Genomic DNA, 18,097 nt, shown 5'->3' on the forward strand with positions numbered 1-18,097 from the left:
ACTTGTCTTTCCGAGGGGCTTTAACACTCTGGATGGAAGGTTTTCTCAAAATGCATCATGTTCGTGCTTTGTATCGTGATGCTGTTAGCTGGGCATCTTGCACCCATAGAGCCAAAATAATAGAAAGCAATGGTGGTATTTTTCTGTTTTCAGTTGCAGAGATACTTTCTTTATCATTCTCAATTCCAGTTGCACATCCCGTGGCATAAGAGCTCTGCTTCTATGAAAAACAGCTACTCTGATGAAGCCAAGCATAAAAGCATAAGGTATGCAAGGAGTTCAGAACTAAAATAACATAGATCTTAAAACTGCTGATGTCTGTAAACACTATTTTGCAAATTTTTAATAAGTGAAATGATGCATGCTGAAGATCATGAATCGATCAAATTATAGTGAAGAGTGCAGGATGACAGCATAATCCAGTGAACGGCAGCAGTGCCTACTTTGTACGACTTATCTCTGGTCTGACAGCGTTTTCTATCATAAATCTGTTTGGTTTATAACTAGGCCATAAAACCGTGCTTCAGGCTGAAATGTAGCAGGATATGCTGTAGTTCAAAAATTGTGCTTTTTATAGAAAAATACATCAGTAATTTGAAAATTAAAATTGCAGTGCTTTAAAAATTATTTACATTTCTTTTGCACTCTTATAACTTGCGCTTTTTTGGACTGAATTTATATTCCATATAGAGCTGTGTGATCAATCCTGTTTAAAACTTGCTGTCTCCTTTGCTTCATCAAATTCCGTTTGCAGTGAGTTTTATATATACAGATGTGACTTAACTCTTAGAAGATGCTCCTTGCTTTTTGTAATTAGGTGGGGGAACTTGCTGAAACTTCACAGGAAGTTGATGAGGCTAAAGTGAGTTTTGGGTTTGTTTAGAAGACTGGATGTGTGTAAGGCTAACAAGAACACACAGTTGTTAGAAACTGAAGAAGAAATATTTACAATCCTTAGCTTCGCTCTGTTAGAAGATTTAGTGTCAGTTTATCCCATGTTTCTTCTTAACTTCTTAATGCTTCATCTGATCTATTTGGTATGGAACAGTCTTGCAGACAGGAAACAAGCATGTGGAGCACAAGAGTCTGGCAAGTCCCCGTGTTTCTACTGAATGCTAAAAGTAGATCCATGTAAATTGATTTTAAAATGATCTGGTTTTAACAGTAACATAACTAAACATTTAGCATGCACATCCTGCAGCCCTCAATTAATGGAAAAACTAAGAGCTCTATTTTAGAATGAAAAGATCTTTTTATTATTATATCACTAATAAAATAACAAAAGGATGGTGGCGTCAGAGGACCTACTGTCATCTGTACCGTCTCTTGCAGTCACATTAGAAATGATCTGTAAATCAATTTGACAGAGTTCATCAATTTGAGCAATAGATGCTGGATACGTGCCTCAGTACACATGCTGAAAGGGATGTTCAAATTACCATTAGTTCAAAATCCATTCTGTTTTCTGCAGAATGTTGTGAAATCAAGTGGAAGGAATACAACACAGTCAGTGAAAGAGGCAGAGTTAAACACCAGCTGACAAGAGACGGGTTACAAGCAATGGGCAATAATAGAGCTTTGTGTTCAGTTTGTATGCTGGGTGGTCCGTACCAGGAAGAACACCAAAAGAAAACTTTTAAGGCAAAACAGGTTATAGTTTCTCGCTCTTTGACAGAGGGGAGGGCTACAGCAGGAAGAGTGGCTCTGGAGGCCTGCAGTTCGGGTCCACGTGGCGTTACGGGGGTGACACTGTTTTGTCCCTGACCAGGCAATTCACTTTGTCCCCAGAGATCCGGGGTATCTGTAGGGCAGCTGCAGCTATTGCTATCCAGTTTAAGAAAGAGGAAGACAATGGGTCTAAAGTGCATTTAAATGACAGTGAGTTTGATCCCAGTTCCCTGTATCGCCTCTGAGGTTCAACTTCTTGGATTTAAATGTTTTAAGGTGATATCTTTGTTCTAGCTTTAGTGTTTGTCTAATGAGAGACACCTTTCATCAACTGAGGTATGACGTTTCATGCAATAATTACTCCTACTGATTACTTCAAAGAAAATAGAGATTTAATATTTGTGAGGCAAAAGGAAAAATAATACTGTAACTGAAATCTTCTTTATTCACAAGCCAAACGTAAGCCAGTAATTCACACTGTGACGTGCCACATACAGCACTAGCATGTCTGTCCCCTTGGTTTGCAGGGACTTGCCATGCACGTGTACTTCACAAAAAAACTGCCAAGTGTAACTTTGCTCTTTTCAAGGGAACAATTTTATACTCGTGGAATTCTTCACATCCCAACTTCAGTGCAATCCAGGACCTTTGAGATCAGCGAGGATCTTGGAGCAGTGGAAGGCAGAGAGATTTTTGCAGGTGCAGTGTTGTAATCTTTTTGGCTGGTATGGCTGGTGGTGTAGTAGCTGGTAGTGTAACTTCTTGATCTCAAAAAACTGGTCATGTTGTCTCAAGCTGTTGTTGCCAGGTTTGTGGTCTGTTGCCTCAAGAGTGTTGCTCCCTTGGCCTCTTGCAGGACTTCCAAGAGGCAAAACAGGACACAACCCCTCCAGCCTTAGCTGGTCTCCTCTTCACTCAAAGCATGCTGCTATAGACAGTGACTTTTTTGGATAAGCTTCGCCCTCCTTCCTCCCACCCCTAATTAAAAAACAGCAGCTTGATAGCACAGCAGCGAATGCACATTAATATCAAACAGAATTTTCAGTACCGTTTTCATATTAACATGAGATGTCAGAATGTAAAGTTAGCTAGACCTGCACATGGGACCATTCTTGCTGTTAAAGGCTTTAGGCTGGAATGGAGCCCAAAAATTGTAAAAGAAATGCAATGTTTCCAGATCAAATATTAATTACATGCTATATAGAATCATATTTTTCAAACAAAATTCATAAATAAAAAGCTAGGCCTTTCAAACCATCAGCAGTATTAATTTTGGATTTGAAAGATTATGAAAGATCAACAACCACGTAGCTGTGAATTAGAAAAATACTGGCCTAGGTTGCATAAAAACCTCCATTAAATAAATACCCTAAGTTTTCACTATGAAAATTCAGCGGCATCGTACTTTAAAAAACCATAATGAATTAACCGTCCCGTTAATGATACCCAAGTTGTTTTCACACATCACATACGCATACAGGAAGTCGGATGGCCAAAAAGGCTATGTACTGGATAACACACAGTTGGACAGAAAGTACTCGTGATACGCTCTGCTCCTTCATCGTAACTTCCTGACAGTTGTTGCAGTTATCACCTGCAAGTCCTGCCACCCTTCACCTCTCGATTGCCTTGCTGTCCCGGAAGGTCCAACACCCGCAGGCTGACACAGTGGGTGACTGTGATCACGGTCATGCGCGTTCGTCCCTCAGACTACCGGCTTAATCTCAGGGTGAGTTACAGCGACTGGTTCTGGCTTCCAGTCTGGTTGGAAAAAGTGAATATTGAATGTCCGAGCCCAGTTCTCAAACACCCGTTTCTCTGTGATGAACCGATGATGACTGCCCTTTCGTCCCCGCTCGTGTGAAATGTACATTGTGCATTCATCAGGTCCCAAAGGTTCGTAATAATGGTAAGGTACTGAAAGGTGATTAGGATCCCTGTGGAAGAAAGAAAATAGATGGAAGCCCGAGATGTTCTTTTTTACTGAATGAAAAGATGCTATCTTTAATAAGCTGATGGGCTCAAATCCACTTTTTCTTCCAGTTAAACCAAATTTCTAGGTAGCTGTATTCTTCTTGCATATTTAATACATTGGAATGGGGCAGAGGTGTTTTCTTTGCTCTTTTTATTGCTCTGCTTTAATCTCCTCCTCCCAGTTAAATAAAGGACAGTAGTAGCTCAAAAACAAGGGAGAGTGCTGCAGGGCTGCGTTACTACTCTGAAATTTGAAGCAAACCGCTTAAAAGAGATTTATATCTAGATTGTGATTTGTAAAAAGCCTTGCAGAGGTATTTACTGAACTGGGGGAAGAAAGGGAAGGGGAGGATAGAAGAGGGGCGGTTATCTGTGTCACATCAGCTCAGCTGAACATTCCCAGCGTGGTGCACAAGGTTCTCAACTTCAGTGAGCCTATCTGCATGCCAGGGCAGTACTACAGCGTGCTGATGCTGGGTTTATAAGGAAACATCTGATGCACAAATGAGTTCTTTTTGATTTTACAATAGCAACTTTCATGTATCTAAGCTAAAAATTAAAACAGTTCACCCATAGTATCCATCTGACCTTGTGAGCCCATCAGCATTAACGAGCCGGAGATGCAGTGCTTATGTGGTGACACGTAGGATACGCCAAAGACCAATTAGATATTTAGGATAAAGTTCATTTTAGCAGTTCTAACCTCAATGTTTTGATGTTACATTCTGTAACAAATATTACAAATATTACAAATTTAATTATAATACAAATACAAATTACTTGTATTATAATTAAAATAAGCCAGAGTGCTTGATTTTTCTTTTATTCTCTACGTTAAACTGTACCCATTATGTTTTTACTTTGGGCACAGGCGTTTTGGGCTGACAAGAACTCATACAACCACCTCTGTCATAAATCCAAGGAGAGAGAGCTGTCCCAGGCAGAATAACCCAGTTGTACCAATCTCCATAGTTGCTGCCAACAAACTGTTTTGTAGTGTCGGAAAAGTTAATCCAAATACTGCCGTTTAGTGACGCCTTGGAACCGGTCTGTGTTAAAGCCGGAGCAGAACGGGGCCCTAGTGCAGAGCAAGAAATCTCATGCAGATTCAGAGCTGGCAGCTCTAATATTGAGTTGATTATTTTCATTTTGAAGAGCTGATATTTAAGCTCACTTTCAATTGAATGCATCCACAATCTGTCAGTATTCTGTCCTGGTCATTACTTTTACTATGTAATTCTGTCACCTATGCAATTCTCTAATTTTTCTTGTTTTGCCATTATCCTATTGTATATGCAGCGGTAATGTATGATATTCCTGCTGCTTTCCATTTGTGCCTTAGATTAACGTTTTAATTCAATCAATCGAGCTTCCTGGTAACACAACACGGCGATCAATCTTACAAGACCAGAATAACAATAAAATTACATTTCTAGAATAAGATGGATTCTGAATTTACTGTATATATTCTCACTGGAATACATGAGAGTGAAAAGAAATCCTTCAATACCTTACCTACAGAAAACATATTTGTAATGTAAAAAATACCCTTCATAGAAATTTAGTATTTTTTTAGCTACAACTATTAGATCTCCATCTTCAGTTAATTTTTCACATGCTTTTTTGATACATTGGACCTCTTATTATAATCTCTTCAATGAATCATTTGTATGGTTCCTGTAAATCTAGCAGGATACATTTTAATGTGATTTATTTTTTCTTAACTACTAAACAAATAGGCCTCTGCCTCTTGTTTAGACTGGTCTTCCTTTCTGCACTGAAGCTGGATTTTACTCTTGTGTTCTCGAGGGTAAACTTGTATTGCTTGGTGGGGATCTGCTGCTTTAAAGTGAGGATTAAAGTTAAAATCGTGTCTCCATCAGACTTTGAACAAATGCAGTCACAGCAGAAATAAGCAAACTGCTCAGGGCCCAGTACTGCAGAGTGCACCTGCGAGGCAGTGGGGCTGAACCTCTGGGAGGACTGTGGGAAGATTGGATTGGGATCCTCCTTTACTGCCCCACCCCACCCCTTTTGTCATGAAGGCCAGAGTTGGGTTCGCAGAGCATGAACTGGAAGAGCAAAAAGCAGGAAGATAATTGCTGTGTGTCTGTTCCTTTGCTGTACGCTGAAATTATTAACAGATGATAGCAATAACTGGAATCGGATTTCTCATGGACGATCTGTAGGAATGGTGGCTTTTTTTTTTCTTTCCCCCCTTTTCCCTCCACATAAAACCCAAAGAATACAGGTACAGGGGCTAGGTAGATCACATGGAGAGAAGAAGGAGAGAAAGCTTGGTAGTGGTCCCCTCTCTTCTCCCTTGCTCTGCTAACTTAGTATTTACCTACAGTTATACTCTTCTGTTACCTCTTTGAAGCAACATTTTGAAGCCTGTACCTCTTGGTAAGTACTTTATCTCTTGTGTTATCAGTGTTCTACCAGTGCATATTTTAGCAAGGGATTTCCCTTTTGAAGACAGGGATTCTACATTACATCAAAGGCTCTGAGCTAACACCAGAGTATCCTAAGTGGATGCCCTTAGCTCCAGGCCATAACTGGTCACTGTATTTTGTGCAATGTCCCATCAGAAACAGTCCAGAAACACCTGCTGCACAGGGCATGGCAGGTGAGGGAGGCAGAGGAGTGCAGTCTGAGCACCCTGCCATGTTCAGGCATCTCCTGATGGTTGCTGTCAGGGCTTGTGTGCAGGTCTACTGGCTGAACTGGAGATGAATTCAATGCGAAAATGAAAATGCTGGTGGCTTTAGACCTCTCCAAGACTATTCTGCAGCTGACTGAGGCTTTGAGGCTAAATTCCAAATGTCATATTTTGGATTTAGGAACTTTGAAAGGTACGTGCGTAGGATGTTTTGTCTGAAGTTGTTCTCCTTTCCTGGGAGTTCTGGATTCTTGTAGATTGCATGCTGGTAAGGTTTGGATTTGAACTCTGGCTTGAGTAACTACACCATAACCCAAATTAACTGTACTGCGTTATCTTCTGACTCTGCAATTAGCTTGTGTCACCAGCAAATGAAATGCATGAGTAATTTCTATACGGAAATTGCTTGCCACCTCATTTATTAACATTAAAACAGATGCTGTTTTATCACTGACTGATGCTGGACATTAATCAGTATTTTGTCAGACTTTGCATGCATATTAATATCACAGCTGGGAGGAATCTAGGAAAGTTCCTCTGTAAAATATCCTATACTTCCTGCCGCATAGCCTGCCAGCGCAGCACCCGTGTAAGCGCTTGTACTCAATGTCAGTCATCTTCTGTTTGCCACTTCAGCGCACATTTTCCCACAGATGGTATCCGCCCACAGTGAAAGCTGAAAATACAGCAAACAGTGTTTGCCTCTAAAGAAACAAGGCGGAAAACCAAGGCCAGCCCACATCACATTCTGGTCAAGCTCTTCCTTTACCAATGAAGAGCTGTTATAAATCAACCTGCTAAAACTATGTACTCACACGCTTTGTAAAATAATTCATGTCCTGAAGGGTGAATAAAGTGTCATTAACATGCCGAGTGAAGGGCAAGGTGCTGAGCCAGGGCTATGAAGATTTCTGCCTAATTTTTTGCCTTCTATTCCCAGGTTCCCATTTCCTTGACCTCCATATGAGCCCTATTTTCCAAACCATTTATGCATTTTGTTATTAAGTTGTTAAGGTAACGAGGTGAGATCCAGGCATATGGGCCAAAGGACACGACTTACCTCCCATCCAGTTTACAGTCCTGTGAGCGCCCCTTCTTCCCTCAACCCCTCATAAGCCCCAGCAAATGTAACCAGCAACAACTGCATCTTTGCGCTCGTTTTAAAGCAATGGACAGTGCAGAGAGGGAGGTAAGAAAACACTAGATTTAAAAGCTGTACCCACAGGAATAAATTAAAGGATTTCAAATGCCAATTTTCAGGCAAATTATCATAGATGGGAAATGGCCTGACAGTCAAACAAGGATTCTTAGAGGAAAATGATCTGGCTCCATAATTGGAGCAAAAATTATTCCTATTAGTTAAAATAAGGCTCAGAATTAAGCTTTAAGTTTCAGTGTGTTCCAGAAGGCCCATGAAGAGGAGGAGGGTTAAAGAGGGCTCTTCTCACCAACACCCTGAGTTTTCCTTGTGTGCATGAGTACCCAGAGAGATCTACAAGGAACCAACCGCTCACTGCTGCCGATATTCCAGTGGACTGGGATTGGAGTTATTACAAACTTCCGTAAGGCTTGTCTCTTGCTCTCTGTGCACCACAGTCTGGCTGCTGATGGAGGGAGGCAAGAGGAAAAATCCTTTATGTCCCAGTTCAGGAGTGAGTCCCATGCATACGGCAGGCTGCCAAAGGGAGCTCAGAGAAGGAAATGCTTCCCATCTGGGGTGCTAGTTTGCTCCAGCAAAGGCTAGGATTGGATCCTTGGGCACTGGAAGAAATTCATCAAGATGGCTCGTCTGTCTTGTGACAAAAGAGCGAGAGGTGCACATGCTCTCCAAAACCTTTGCAACACGCACGGGAGCACAAGCTTTCATCTTGCTCTAGAATGTGCAAGTCGGATGTGTTTAACAGCATGAGAGCGATATCAAAGCCGTTAACCCTTACTACAGCTGAAATATGTAGCAGAGTAAAGGGATTCAATATTGCATAGAGCTTTGCTGAAAAGTACTAGAAATTTATAATAATCAGGCCACCAATTCCAGTTCAGCTATAAAAATCAATGTCCAGTGACAGTAAATAGAAATGAATCTAAAACACGTTGTTGCAATTACAGTGACAAATCTTTTAGTCTGTACTCCAGACTCCTTCGCTAGACTATTTTTCCTGCATGGGTGGGAAGCAGTTTGGTTAATGATCTTAAGCCAATAATTTGAAGCAGAATCAACAGTGTGATATTCATGGTACCTTTGAGATGTCCTTCACGTTACAGATGCGATACTGATTTAGTTCCAGGACAGTGATCACCCACACTCATTACTTACTCCACAAATTAATATTTAAAAAATAATGGGTATCTGCTGAAGTTGTAAATTTGGTGTTATTAACTCTGAATAGAAATAAGAGATTGTTTGTTTTTTAATTGTAATGATTCTTTAACTGCACAGCAACTAAAGTAGCTATACCATCTTGGCTGAAGAGCAAACTAAGGTGGTTAACTGTACTTATAGCAAGAGGTTCCTTTCATAGATCCTCATGCGTGGCTTCTTCCAGGTGTGGCATCTACAGTTTTCCCCTTCACCATCTGGCAACAAACCTGAAGTAAAGACACTTTATATTCTTTTGATTCAGAAATGACCTTTTGCCTTTTTATGACCAAGTAAGTGTACCTTTATGTTAAGATTTATTTTTTTTTTTTATGCAGGCTGTAAGCATTATCACACCTATCAATGGTAGGATTGATTACAGCCCTTCTGGTGTTATAATTTAATATTATATCCATTTGATTTCAGTTCATCAATTCTATGAAAGCCTTTCTATGGTCTTGGTGACAATTTTAGCCTCTCTTAAAAACAGTTGGCTTTTTTAATGAAGTATATCTATCCAAGCTAATCTGACTTTGCCTGAAAAGTTAGGATTGAGCACTCTTTCACAGTGAATTGCTGTCTTCTGCAGTTTATTTAAGAATTACTTCCATGTGCCACTGGAATACTGCCACTTCTGGAGTAAGACAGACCAGCCACTTACAAAAACTGAAGAAGTGTGTCTTGGCCAACTGAAATGACAGGGGAACCAAAATGCTGTGCTGTGGGAGGTATTTATGTTGTCTGGAATATCTGATCTAGTTTGTTATTTTCCTTGGAGAATTCATGATGAAATCTGGCAGTACATCACAGCATTTATCATCAGTGTTTTGTTATAGTTTGTGGAAATTCTTACAAAGTGGAATTTAGCGTTGACATTTTATATTGTAATTTCTTCAGGGATTTCTACTATGTGCTCAGGACAAATGCAGATTCCTGAATGATCTTTTTCCATGTTCAGGAGAAAGTCTGTTCTTTGATAGATGAGCTCACCTGTCACTGCAGCCCTGCTCCCCTTGCCCCTGAAAGGCATCTTGAATTAGTCAATGAACCAGACTTCAGTGAGAGCACTAGATTTGCAACGGAAAATTCAAGCAAGTACTTCTTAGTGAAAGGGACTCATGAGCAGGTGATGAAACACTACACTGGTGCTGCCATCACAGACTGCCAGTACCAGCTCTGTGTGTTGCTGGGTCACCTAAGGGTGCGAGTGGGATCGGGACGAGGTGTGGGCACATAACTACATGTTTCTGAAAGGCCAGAGTGAGGCTTAGTAATGGAGGGACAGGTGATACTGAAGTCAGCATAATGATTGCTGACGTGTAAAACAAGTTTGTATGAACTTGCAATGGATCAGTGCTTTGCATCATGTGGCTAACGTGATTTTGCTCCAGTACCAGAAGTCCTCCAGACTGTTTCCCTCTATCCCTCAGGACCGATCACCTATTCTGCAGGTCCAAATTCTGGGTTTTTTTTGGTGGGGATTATTTAGGAAGCTAGTTTCCTGAATGATTGGGATTTCACGTGACAGAGATACAACCTTAATTTGAGTTGCATAGAAAGTTCAGTTTAGAAGGTAGTCGCTGTGAGAACTTTGTTCCTCTATTAACTGGGGAGAAACTTTAAAAAGAAATTAATGTTTTCCAATACTCCTTTTTTCAGATTAATTTCATGCCAATTATTGCATTACTTTTAGCTGATAAATATTCAGAGACTAAAAGAAACCAACAAGACAGATTAATTCTCCCATGCTACAAACAAATTTTTTAAATATTTTATATAACATAATTAAATGCTGTTTCTTGTTTTCAGAATCAGATCTTGGCACATGGTAATTAATTGCTTTAAGTGGACTAAAGACATGTTGCAGAGAAAAAAAATTAAGATTCAGATATTTATCTGTAACGTTCAACATTGTTGGCTAATAATGGTTCCAAAATAAAAATCGTACCTGCAGAAATCCGGTGGCACCATGCCATAAACATTTATCCTGTCACAGAGCTCTAATGCGATAGTCATTGTGAACCAGCCCGTGCTAAGCCAAGTGTTGGATATCTTCCTGAAAGCAAAAACATAATTAAGTTTCTAGGCTGACAAATAATTCTTGAGATATCTGAAGCTATTTCTGGGCATTTTTTTTCATTCTTGGGAAAGGTTATGAACATTGGGCACCCAACACTACTTTGCTCATTCATCTTCTAATGATTTTGCTAGTGTCTTCTGTCAGTGGACTAATCTATGCAGAAACTGCCCTTGCTGTAATTAATTTTGGGCACAGCAATGTTAATATTTAGCTGACCTTTTGCTAAGTTTACCTTAAGTGACTGAAACTTCATGTCTTATATTTATATTCTTCTGCTAGTAATCTATACCCATCCGTAATCACCTAATGGAGCTTACACACTAAGTGCTCGGAAGGACACATCACGGGGGATGCAGAGGGCTGCTTAAAATGCCGCCTCCCAGAGAATACAAAGGAGCCTGTCTGCTGCAGCGAGGCCTGGCCTATAGTGCTGCGTCTAACCATCCTTCCTCCCACCCCATCCATTATTTGGTTTCTAGAAGCTCCCAGCCACTCACTGTGACTGCTGGCAGGGAACTCTTAGCTGCAGCTATACCTGTCCCATAGCCAGCTGGGGAAACCACCATCCTTGATGCTATCCCTCTGCCTGCCCTAAGTCCCATCCCTGCCTGGCGGGGCCTTTGAATATGAATGTCAGTGCTGCAGGGGAGCCCTCAAAGGCAGCTCCTTTCCTGGCCACCACTGCAGGCTGGGAGAAATCTTTAAAAAACCACAACTGATCTCAGCATTATTTATGCAAAATAGGAGATATCTCCATGTAACTGCTCACAGATGTAAGAGATTTACAAGCTGTGCTTAAATTCTGCTGTATCACAGGTTCTTATCTGCAAAATGTCAACAGTAACGTTTCCTCTTTCCAGCATTTGCTTGTCATTGCTGTTCATCTGTAAGTGCTGGGTACTAGAATGGTTACTGGTTGCTGGGCACATGCACTGAAAGTCCCAGTCCTCTGTTAAGTTCCTGCACTGTTCCTATGCCTGGGGAGAGCTGTCAGTCTTGGAATGGGAGGGTCAAGGAAATGCCAGTGAGAAGCACACCTTAAAGGTGTCATAAAGGCATATTTAGGGGCAGTCCTCCAGGACCCAGTCAGGCACCTCTCTTAGAAATGGAGGGACGTAGTCAGGTATTTGCTCCGGAGAAAAGAAGTTCACTCAAAATTCTTCCTTCAAATACTGTAAAAGAAGGAGACAGCAGGTCTCCCTAATGGCTCTTCACTCATCTAGAAAAGTCCTGCAGGAAGAAGTTCAAGTTTGTGTCATCTGTGTCCTAAAAATGCTTCAGCTGCCTGATGACAGCCTGTCACAGTGACTGGCTCTCCTTTCAACTCTCACTGAAGCCGAAGCAATGTGAGAGCACGTGCAGGCTCCGGATGGCTCGTGTGCTGTGTCAGATTGTACTAATGCAGAACTTACATCAGCCCTATTCTACCACACCTACATCCACCTGACACCTGTGAAATTCTGCAGCTCCCCAAAAAAGTGCAGCAGAGAACATGAGGTTCTCATCAGGGCAGTCACCTGGGCATCCCAGGTCCTGTGCCCAGTTCCAAGGCCATCTTTCACAGTTTACTCAGTGACAGCGGAATGCACAACAGTCCTGGAAGCAGGGACCTGAAGCCACAACAGCCACTGCAAGCAAGTGCCAGCAATCACTACTGTGTCATTCAGCGGGCAGGAGCCCACCATGCAGCTTCCCAACCTAATGCTGAACAAGTCGGATCCAGGTAGGTCACCTATGGGGCACTCGGAGGGAGAGGTTTTGAGCACTGTCAGATTGAGGAATGCCTTGTACCAAGGATTCCCGTTTCCTCAGTGAATTAGACTATTGCAAAGGAAAAAAAAAAAAGTGTTGGTATCAGTGCTGGCTGCTGAAAAGGTACTTCTAAATATAAGAGAATTCTTTAACCAAAAATGCCTGAAGGATGCTGGGGAGCCTTGGTAATTTGTCCTGTCCTTTGTGGGTCACCTGGTAACGTATGAACTCCTGGAACGCACGTTTTTACTGCTCCTGACGTATAGCTTCTTTCAGGCTAAGCTAGCATTTGGAGAATAACATGATTTAAGCATCTCATTAGTTCCAATTATGGGGCCTTATTTATTTTCTGAATTTGCACTTAAGCTCGGGGGGGTATAGTGCAATTTGTCACAATGTCATAGCTGGGTCATAAGCTCAGCAAAGGTCTTCAGGCACTGCAACAATACAAAACAGTAAATAATAATTTTTGGCTCAAAATGATGAGAGAAGGGAAAGCTAGCAAAAAATCTAAAAACTGCTTTCCTGCCACTTGAGAGTTTCTGAGCCTATAGATCACTGGATAATTCAGGAACATGTTCAGGCTAAGAGTACTTTGGAGCTTGCACAAGGCCACTGTTTTAGGTGCAGAAGACCTTAGTACACTCCAAAACCGAGGAAGTCGTTATATCTAGACCATGACCAAAGTGGCTGGGCTTTGCACAGGTCAGGCAACCCAGCTAGGCTGTGTCTGCTAGGTTAGTTTTCTTTTTGCTTACACACACTTATGCTGTAATTTAGTGTTTGCAATAAATAGGAGAATAAATTTAAATAAAAGCTAAACAATGAAATAAAAATTTTAAAACTTACTCAAGTACCACTTTGGCCTCTTTAAATACCAGGTCTGTAGGACAGCAATATAGAAACAGAGTTAGAGTGTCCTGCCTTTTCATACAAGATCTGAGTAAGAGTCCAACAAATAATACTGGTTTTATACCTAATCAGCTGTAATGAAAGAATATGAAGAACTGTCATGTGCTTATTAGGGGAAATTATCAGATATTCTTTTATAGGATGAACTAACACACTGTGCTGATAATTCTGTAGTGCACACCAAATTACAATTAAAGGCCTTTCTGCTCCACCAAAATCTCATTTATAATCTCTATGGAAATACTCTTCCTGCAGTTATTTCATTTATGCTTCCTTTATCTAATTACTATAATATTGGTTCTGAATCATATTTTCTTAATGTACCCTTATTCAATTATAAAGTTATTTTCAAGTACAGTTACTTTATAATACCAAGTATATTGCTCTGCAGCCTTTGTCATTCACCATACTATTTAACTGGCAATGTTTTCTGAAGGTTTCCCTTCATTTCGAAATGAGATGTGGTTTGGTTTTTTTTTTTCAGAAAGCACAATGCATCCAATTACCTTTTTTCTCATCATTTTCAAGACAGAAAATAATGGTTTGATTATTGCAACCTTGCAATCAGGCTTCTCTCTCCCTCCTTTGTTTTTTTGCAGGCACTAATGTCAAGAGCTCAGCAGAAACCTCCCAGGCTACAGTGACATTCCAGGCTGTACGATGTTCTGCTCCTGCCCCCATAGCTACATAAATTTTTTTCCCTTACAAATTCTTTCCTACCAGTGTTTCTTTTCATCTTCCCCCTCCTTTTCTGTGCTGCCTATTCATTTATTTTCATCTCCCATTTTAATCTTCTTAGTCCTTCAAGTATGCTGTATGTGCCCTCTAAAGGAGCGGTTCATACACAGCAGAGCCTGCAATTCCTTAAAAGCAACAGGACCTGTTCTGGAGGCTGAATTTTCCTAGCATCCAAGTGCTCTTGATTCACACTGGGAGTTCAGGGTGCCCATGACTGAGTCCACTATAAACCTGTTACAATGTCATTAATGTCTGAAATGCCTTGAGGATATTTCAGGAACCAAGACTGAGCCTGGCATCTGTGCAGAAAGAGAAACGCCTTCATCACACGCACAGCTCTTGGCCTCCTGCTCCAGATGGGTGATGCAGAACTGAAGCTGCACAGCAAGTGTCAGGAAAGGAACGGGACCCTGGCTCCCCATGGCAGAACTGGCCAGACTGAAGCAGAGGAGGTGAATTGTTCCTCAAAAGCGGGGACTGCATGCGGTCTTACACTGGAAGAGTAATCCAGGAAAGGAGGTGGCAGCGTGCATTCCTTGTACAGGGCCTGACCTTCAGGGCTCATGGTGGCCCATGTTACAGTGCAACTACAGCTTTGTTAACTTTCATGCCTTTGTAAATACTGGGCATACAGATAATCCTTTTCTTGAAGAGTTCAAGTGCTTAATTCACCTTCTCACTTCGCTCTACTCTGGGTGAACAAACCTGGAAAAGACAGTGACACATCAGATCTGGCAGGGTATCTCCCCTCGTTATACTTCCTTCTCGTTCTGGCAGAGGCAGAGTTTCTCGCAGAGACTCAGAAGCAACGATTTGAGGATGAAAGAAAAGGACCTTTAATGGTAAGAAACTGACCAAGTTACTGTGTGCTCTAGTGTGAGTCCATCAAGAACTCAGATACAAAGTTTGATCCACTGTAACTGAACAGAGGTCTGCAAGCAAACCATTGGGGGTATGACAGACAAAGGCAGCAACTGTGAAGCAAAGATACAGTCGCCGTCAGCTAAGAGGACACAACGGTCTCCTCTAACACTGGTTCTGTCTCTGTTGTGCAGCCCAGAAAACAAAATCCCTGCTCTTGAGTCCTCCCTGTTTACAAGAGGATGGGGCCCAGCTCCAAGCTTTAGTGTGCACAGAAAACCTCACCCTGAGTTACCTCTTCATTTGTACCTACATGGGAACCCTGTTCCATTTTTACAGCAGCATATTTAATAAGTAAAAAATGGGAGTTCATTAAAAATAAATTTATTTCTTTCTACAAAGTCTTTGGTTTAAATGCTTGTTTTCAAACATTATATGTGAAAATGCTCAAGTCCTGCAGTGGGTCACTTATTAAAAATTTGATTGGAAGATGAGCCTACAAGTCATAAACAGTCTCATGAAGATGTAACTGTCATAATAACTTTCCTTCTCCCAGTTGGAAATATGAGATGAACTGTTCTGAAGCACCTAATGTATGACTAATGTTTATTTGTTTTACAAGAAGCTTCACAGCTGCAGTGTTCCAAGAATGCTTAAATTCAATAAACAGCTATTATAATTCACTGAATGGTGGCATTTCTTCTATAAGAAAACATAACCTATCCATTCTGATTTTTCAGAATCGGTAAAAAAACTTTCAAGTGTATTACCCCAAAGTGAGATTTAAACAGCTCCTGCCTCCTTGGCTGTATAAACAGTACATCCAGATTCTGGTATTCTCAGTTCATGAGGCAATACTTGATGCAAATTATTGTGATGCATATTTTTTACTTATGTTACAAGTGAAGTTATTTGGCATGTCATACCCTATTACAACTCATGAGGCAGAGGATGTAATGGGGTGATGGTCCCTCTGAGCAGATCTGAAATTGGTATATATAAACTACATTATTCTATTACTATATGACATCCCCCAAATGTATTCACATAAGTTCTCACCTGTCTTTCCCAGTTTCCCGTTTAAACAGGTCATCAAATTGAAGCATCTTGTGGCGAGAAATCATATATGCTTTTAATTGAGGCAGTATCTGATTCATCAGCTGCAGGTTATTATACACCAAGCCTTTACCATCTCTCCTCATGTAGCTGCTTGGACCCCAGAAGATAAACACAGCACCATGGCTCATGTTTAAGAGTTCGTTGCGATTTCGCAAAATCCTCTGAATACTGGAGTGTGCAATGACTCGAAGGCTCGTTTTGTTTCCAACATCTTTTCCATAACCTCGAGTAGGTGCATCATTCATTCGTATTACACACTCTGTCTCGTCGATTCTGTCACCCTGTTTACTTCCCAGAAGGTGTCCAGAGCTGGTCACCAATGCACAACTCTTGCAGTGCATTTTTAAAGGCTGCAAAGACAAAGACACTTCAAAATTAGCTGTAAACGTCATCCCAGTCACTATTCACTGTTCGATAACTATATTTTACATATACATGGCATATTCTACAGCAAAAATCTCGAGAGGATTTTACATAAATCTCCCCCAGCAGTCTTCTCAAATAACTGGGGACACATTACCTGTACATTGTGTAGATGGGGAGAATGAGGTATGGGTGTACAGTTCTCAATGTTCCTCTGTGGATTTAAGAGCACTGTTTAAATCCTCCTTTCCACTGCTGTGTCATGTACAGTAATCATAACAGCTTCTATACTGCTCCCAGCTGCATAGGATTTTACTTCTTCCACTTGCCATAGAAGAGCTATAATTGGAATATTTTTATTCTTCTAGTTTTTGGCAGAAAATAATCAATTGTAAATCCTCATAACCACAAGTGTGAATAGCATTGCAACCTTGGTGTCAGGACATTTTGCTAAGGGAAGAGAGTTATACCTTGGTCCAATCTTTCCCTGCCATCTCCGAGTTGGTGCCATAACCACTGTAATGCTCTTGTACCTCTTTTGTGGTTCAACAGTCAGAGCTGGTCATTAATGTCTGTGTATATTTTACACGACAGTGAGTTAGTGCACTGAACTCTTTCTAGCTTGTCAGGTCATGTTTAAAAGTTACACAGTAAAATGGAACGAGAGGTGCCTGTTCAGTGAGCATCTGACCTGGTGGAATCAGGGGAGTAAAACAAGCTTTCATGAAAATGAAAACACATTATAAATCATATTGCTGAAGTATCAGTAAGAGGAGTATCTAAATGTGTCTGCTACTCAGCACAAGAACTAGAAAGGGGCAAAGGGTTAACTAACAGTATCCCCAAAGTGCTAATTTCTAACAAGAATACAATAAACCAGACAGTAAAGACTGGAGGTGTGCCTGGGTGGCCCTCCATGAAACAGTATCTTGCAGCGTTTAAGACCAGTAACATCAGATTATAGAACATACAGAGTGTGTATCTTAACATTTCTTTGCAAAAAAAAAAAAAAAAAGGCAAACAAACTGAACTGGTTGCTCACCAGTCTGAAGTTCCTTGGAAGGCTACTTTGGTCCATGATCATTTTGAGCTACTGATCCTCTTGCCTAAGGTTGTCTATCAGAATTTTGTTTTCATCTTTAACTATAAAGAATGGCTTTCCAAAACCTTCCTGGTGAGTAACAACAGGCTTCTTTAATTCCAGAGGCTCCAAATCAGACACACAACACGCTGAGAGCCGTCATCTCCTGCACTGTGGCACTGCCTGATCCTGTGCCACACCAAGGAGGAGACAGTTTTTGTTGGCCCTGAAGAGCGCTGGCAATATAAACCCATCTCTGACGACGAGGGCCTCAGCTCCTTGAGATCGAACCCTGTGGCTCCCCATGGCAGCTCGTTGCTCATGCCGTTACAAACACAGCGAGCATGTCTCCAGGCGTAACTTGGTGGGTTTACTAGAAATTGATGACATATAATTACACTTAGTATCAACCACATGTATATAGGAATCAAACGACTAAATCAGCGTGCTACAAGGCACAGCTTAAAACTAAAGCTGAAAAGAAGACATAACCTAGGTTTGAGATCATCTCAGTCCCGTTTGGGAATGTTT

General features: G+C 41.1%; 1 protein-coding gene across 1 annotated transcript in view; it reads right to left on the minus strand.

Moving 5' to 3' along the window:
* Positions 1-3,373: 3,373 nt before the first annotated feature.
* ST6GALNAC5 (ST6 N-acetylgalactosaminide alpha-2,6-sialyltransferase 5) overlaps positions 3,374-18,097 on the minus strand; it is a 73,170-nt gene continuing 58,446 nt past the window's right edge. The window contains exons 3-5 of the mRNA XM_086617285.1: positions 16,063-16,472; positions 10,609-10,716; positions 3,374-3,605 (exon numbers count right to left, since the gene is read on the minus strand). Coding sequence (XP_086473411.1) covers positions 3,374-3,605; positions 10,609-10,716; positions 16,063-16,472 — 750 coding nt within the window. The remainder of the gene's footprint in view (positions 3,606-10,608; positions 10,717-16,062; positions 16,473-18,097) is intronic.

The sequence above is a fragment of the Tauraco erythrolophus genome, chromosome 10 (assembly GCF_009769465.1).
Source record: "Tauraco erythrolophus isolate bTauEry1 chromosome 10, bTauEry1.pri, whole genome shotgun sequence".
Taxonomy (NCBI): Eukaryota; Metazoa; Chordata; class Aves; order Musophagiformes; family Musophagidae; genus Tauraco; species Tauraco erythrolophus.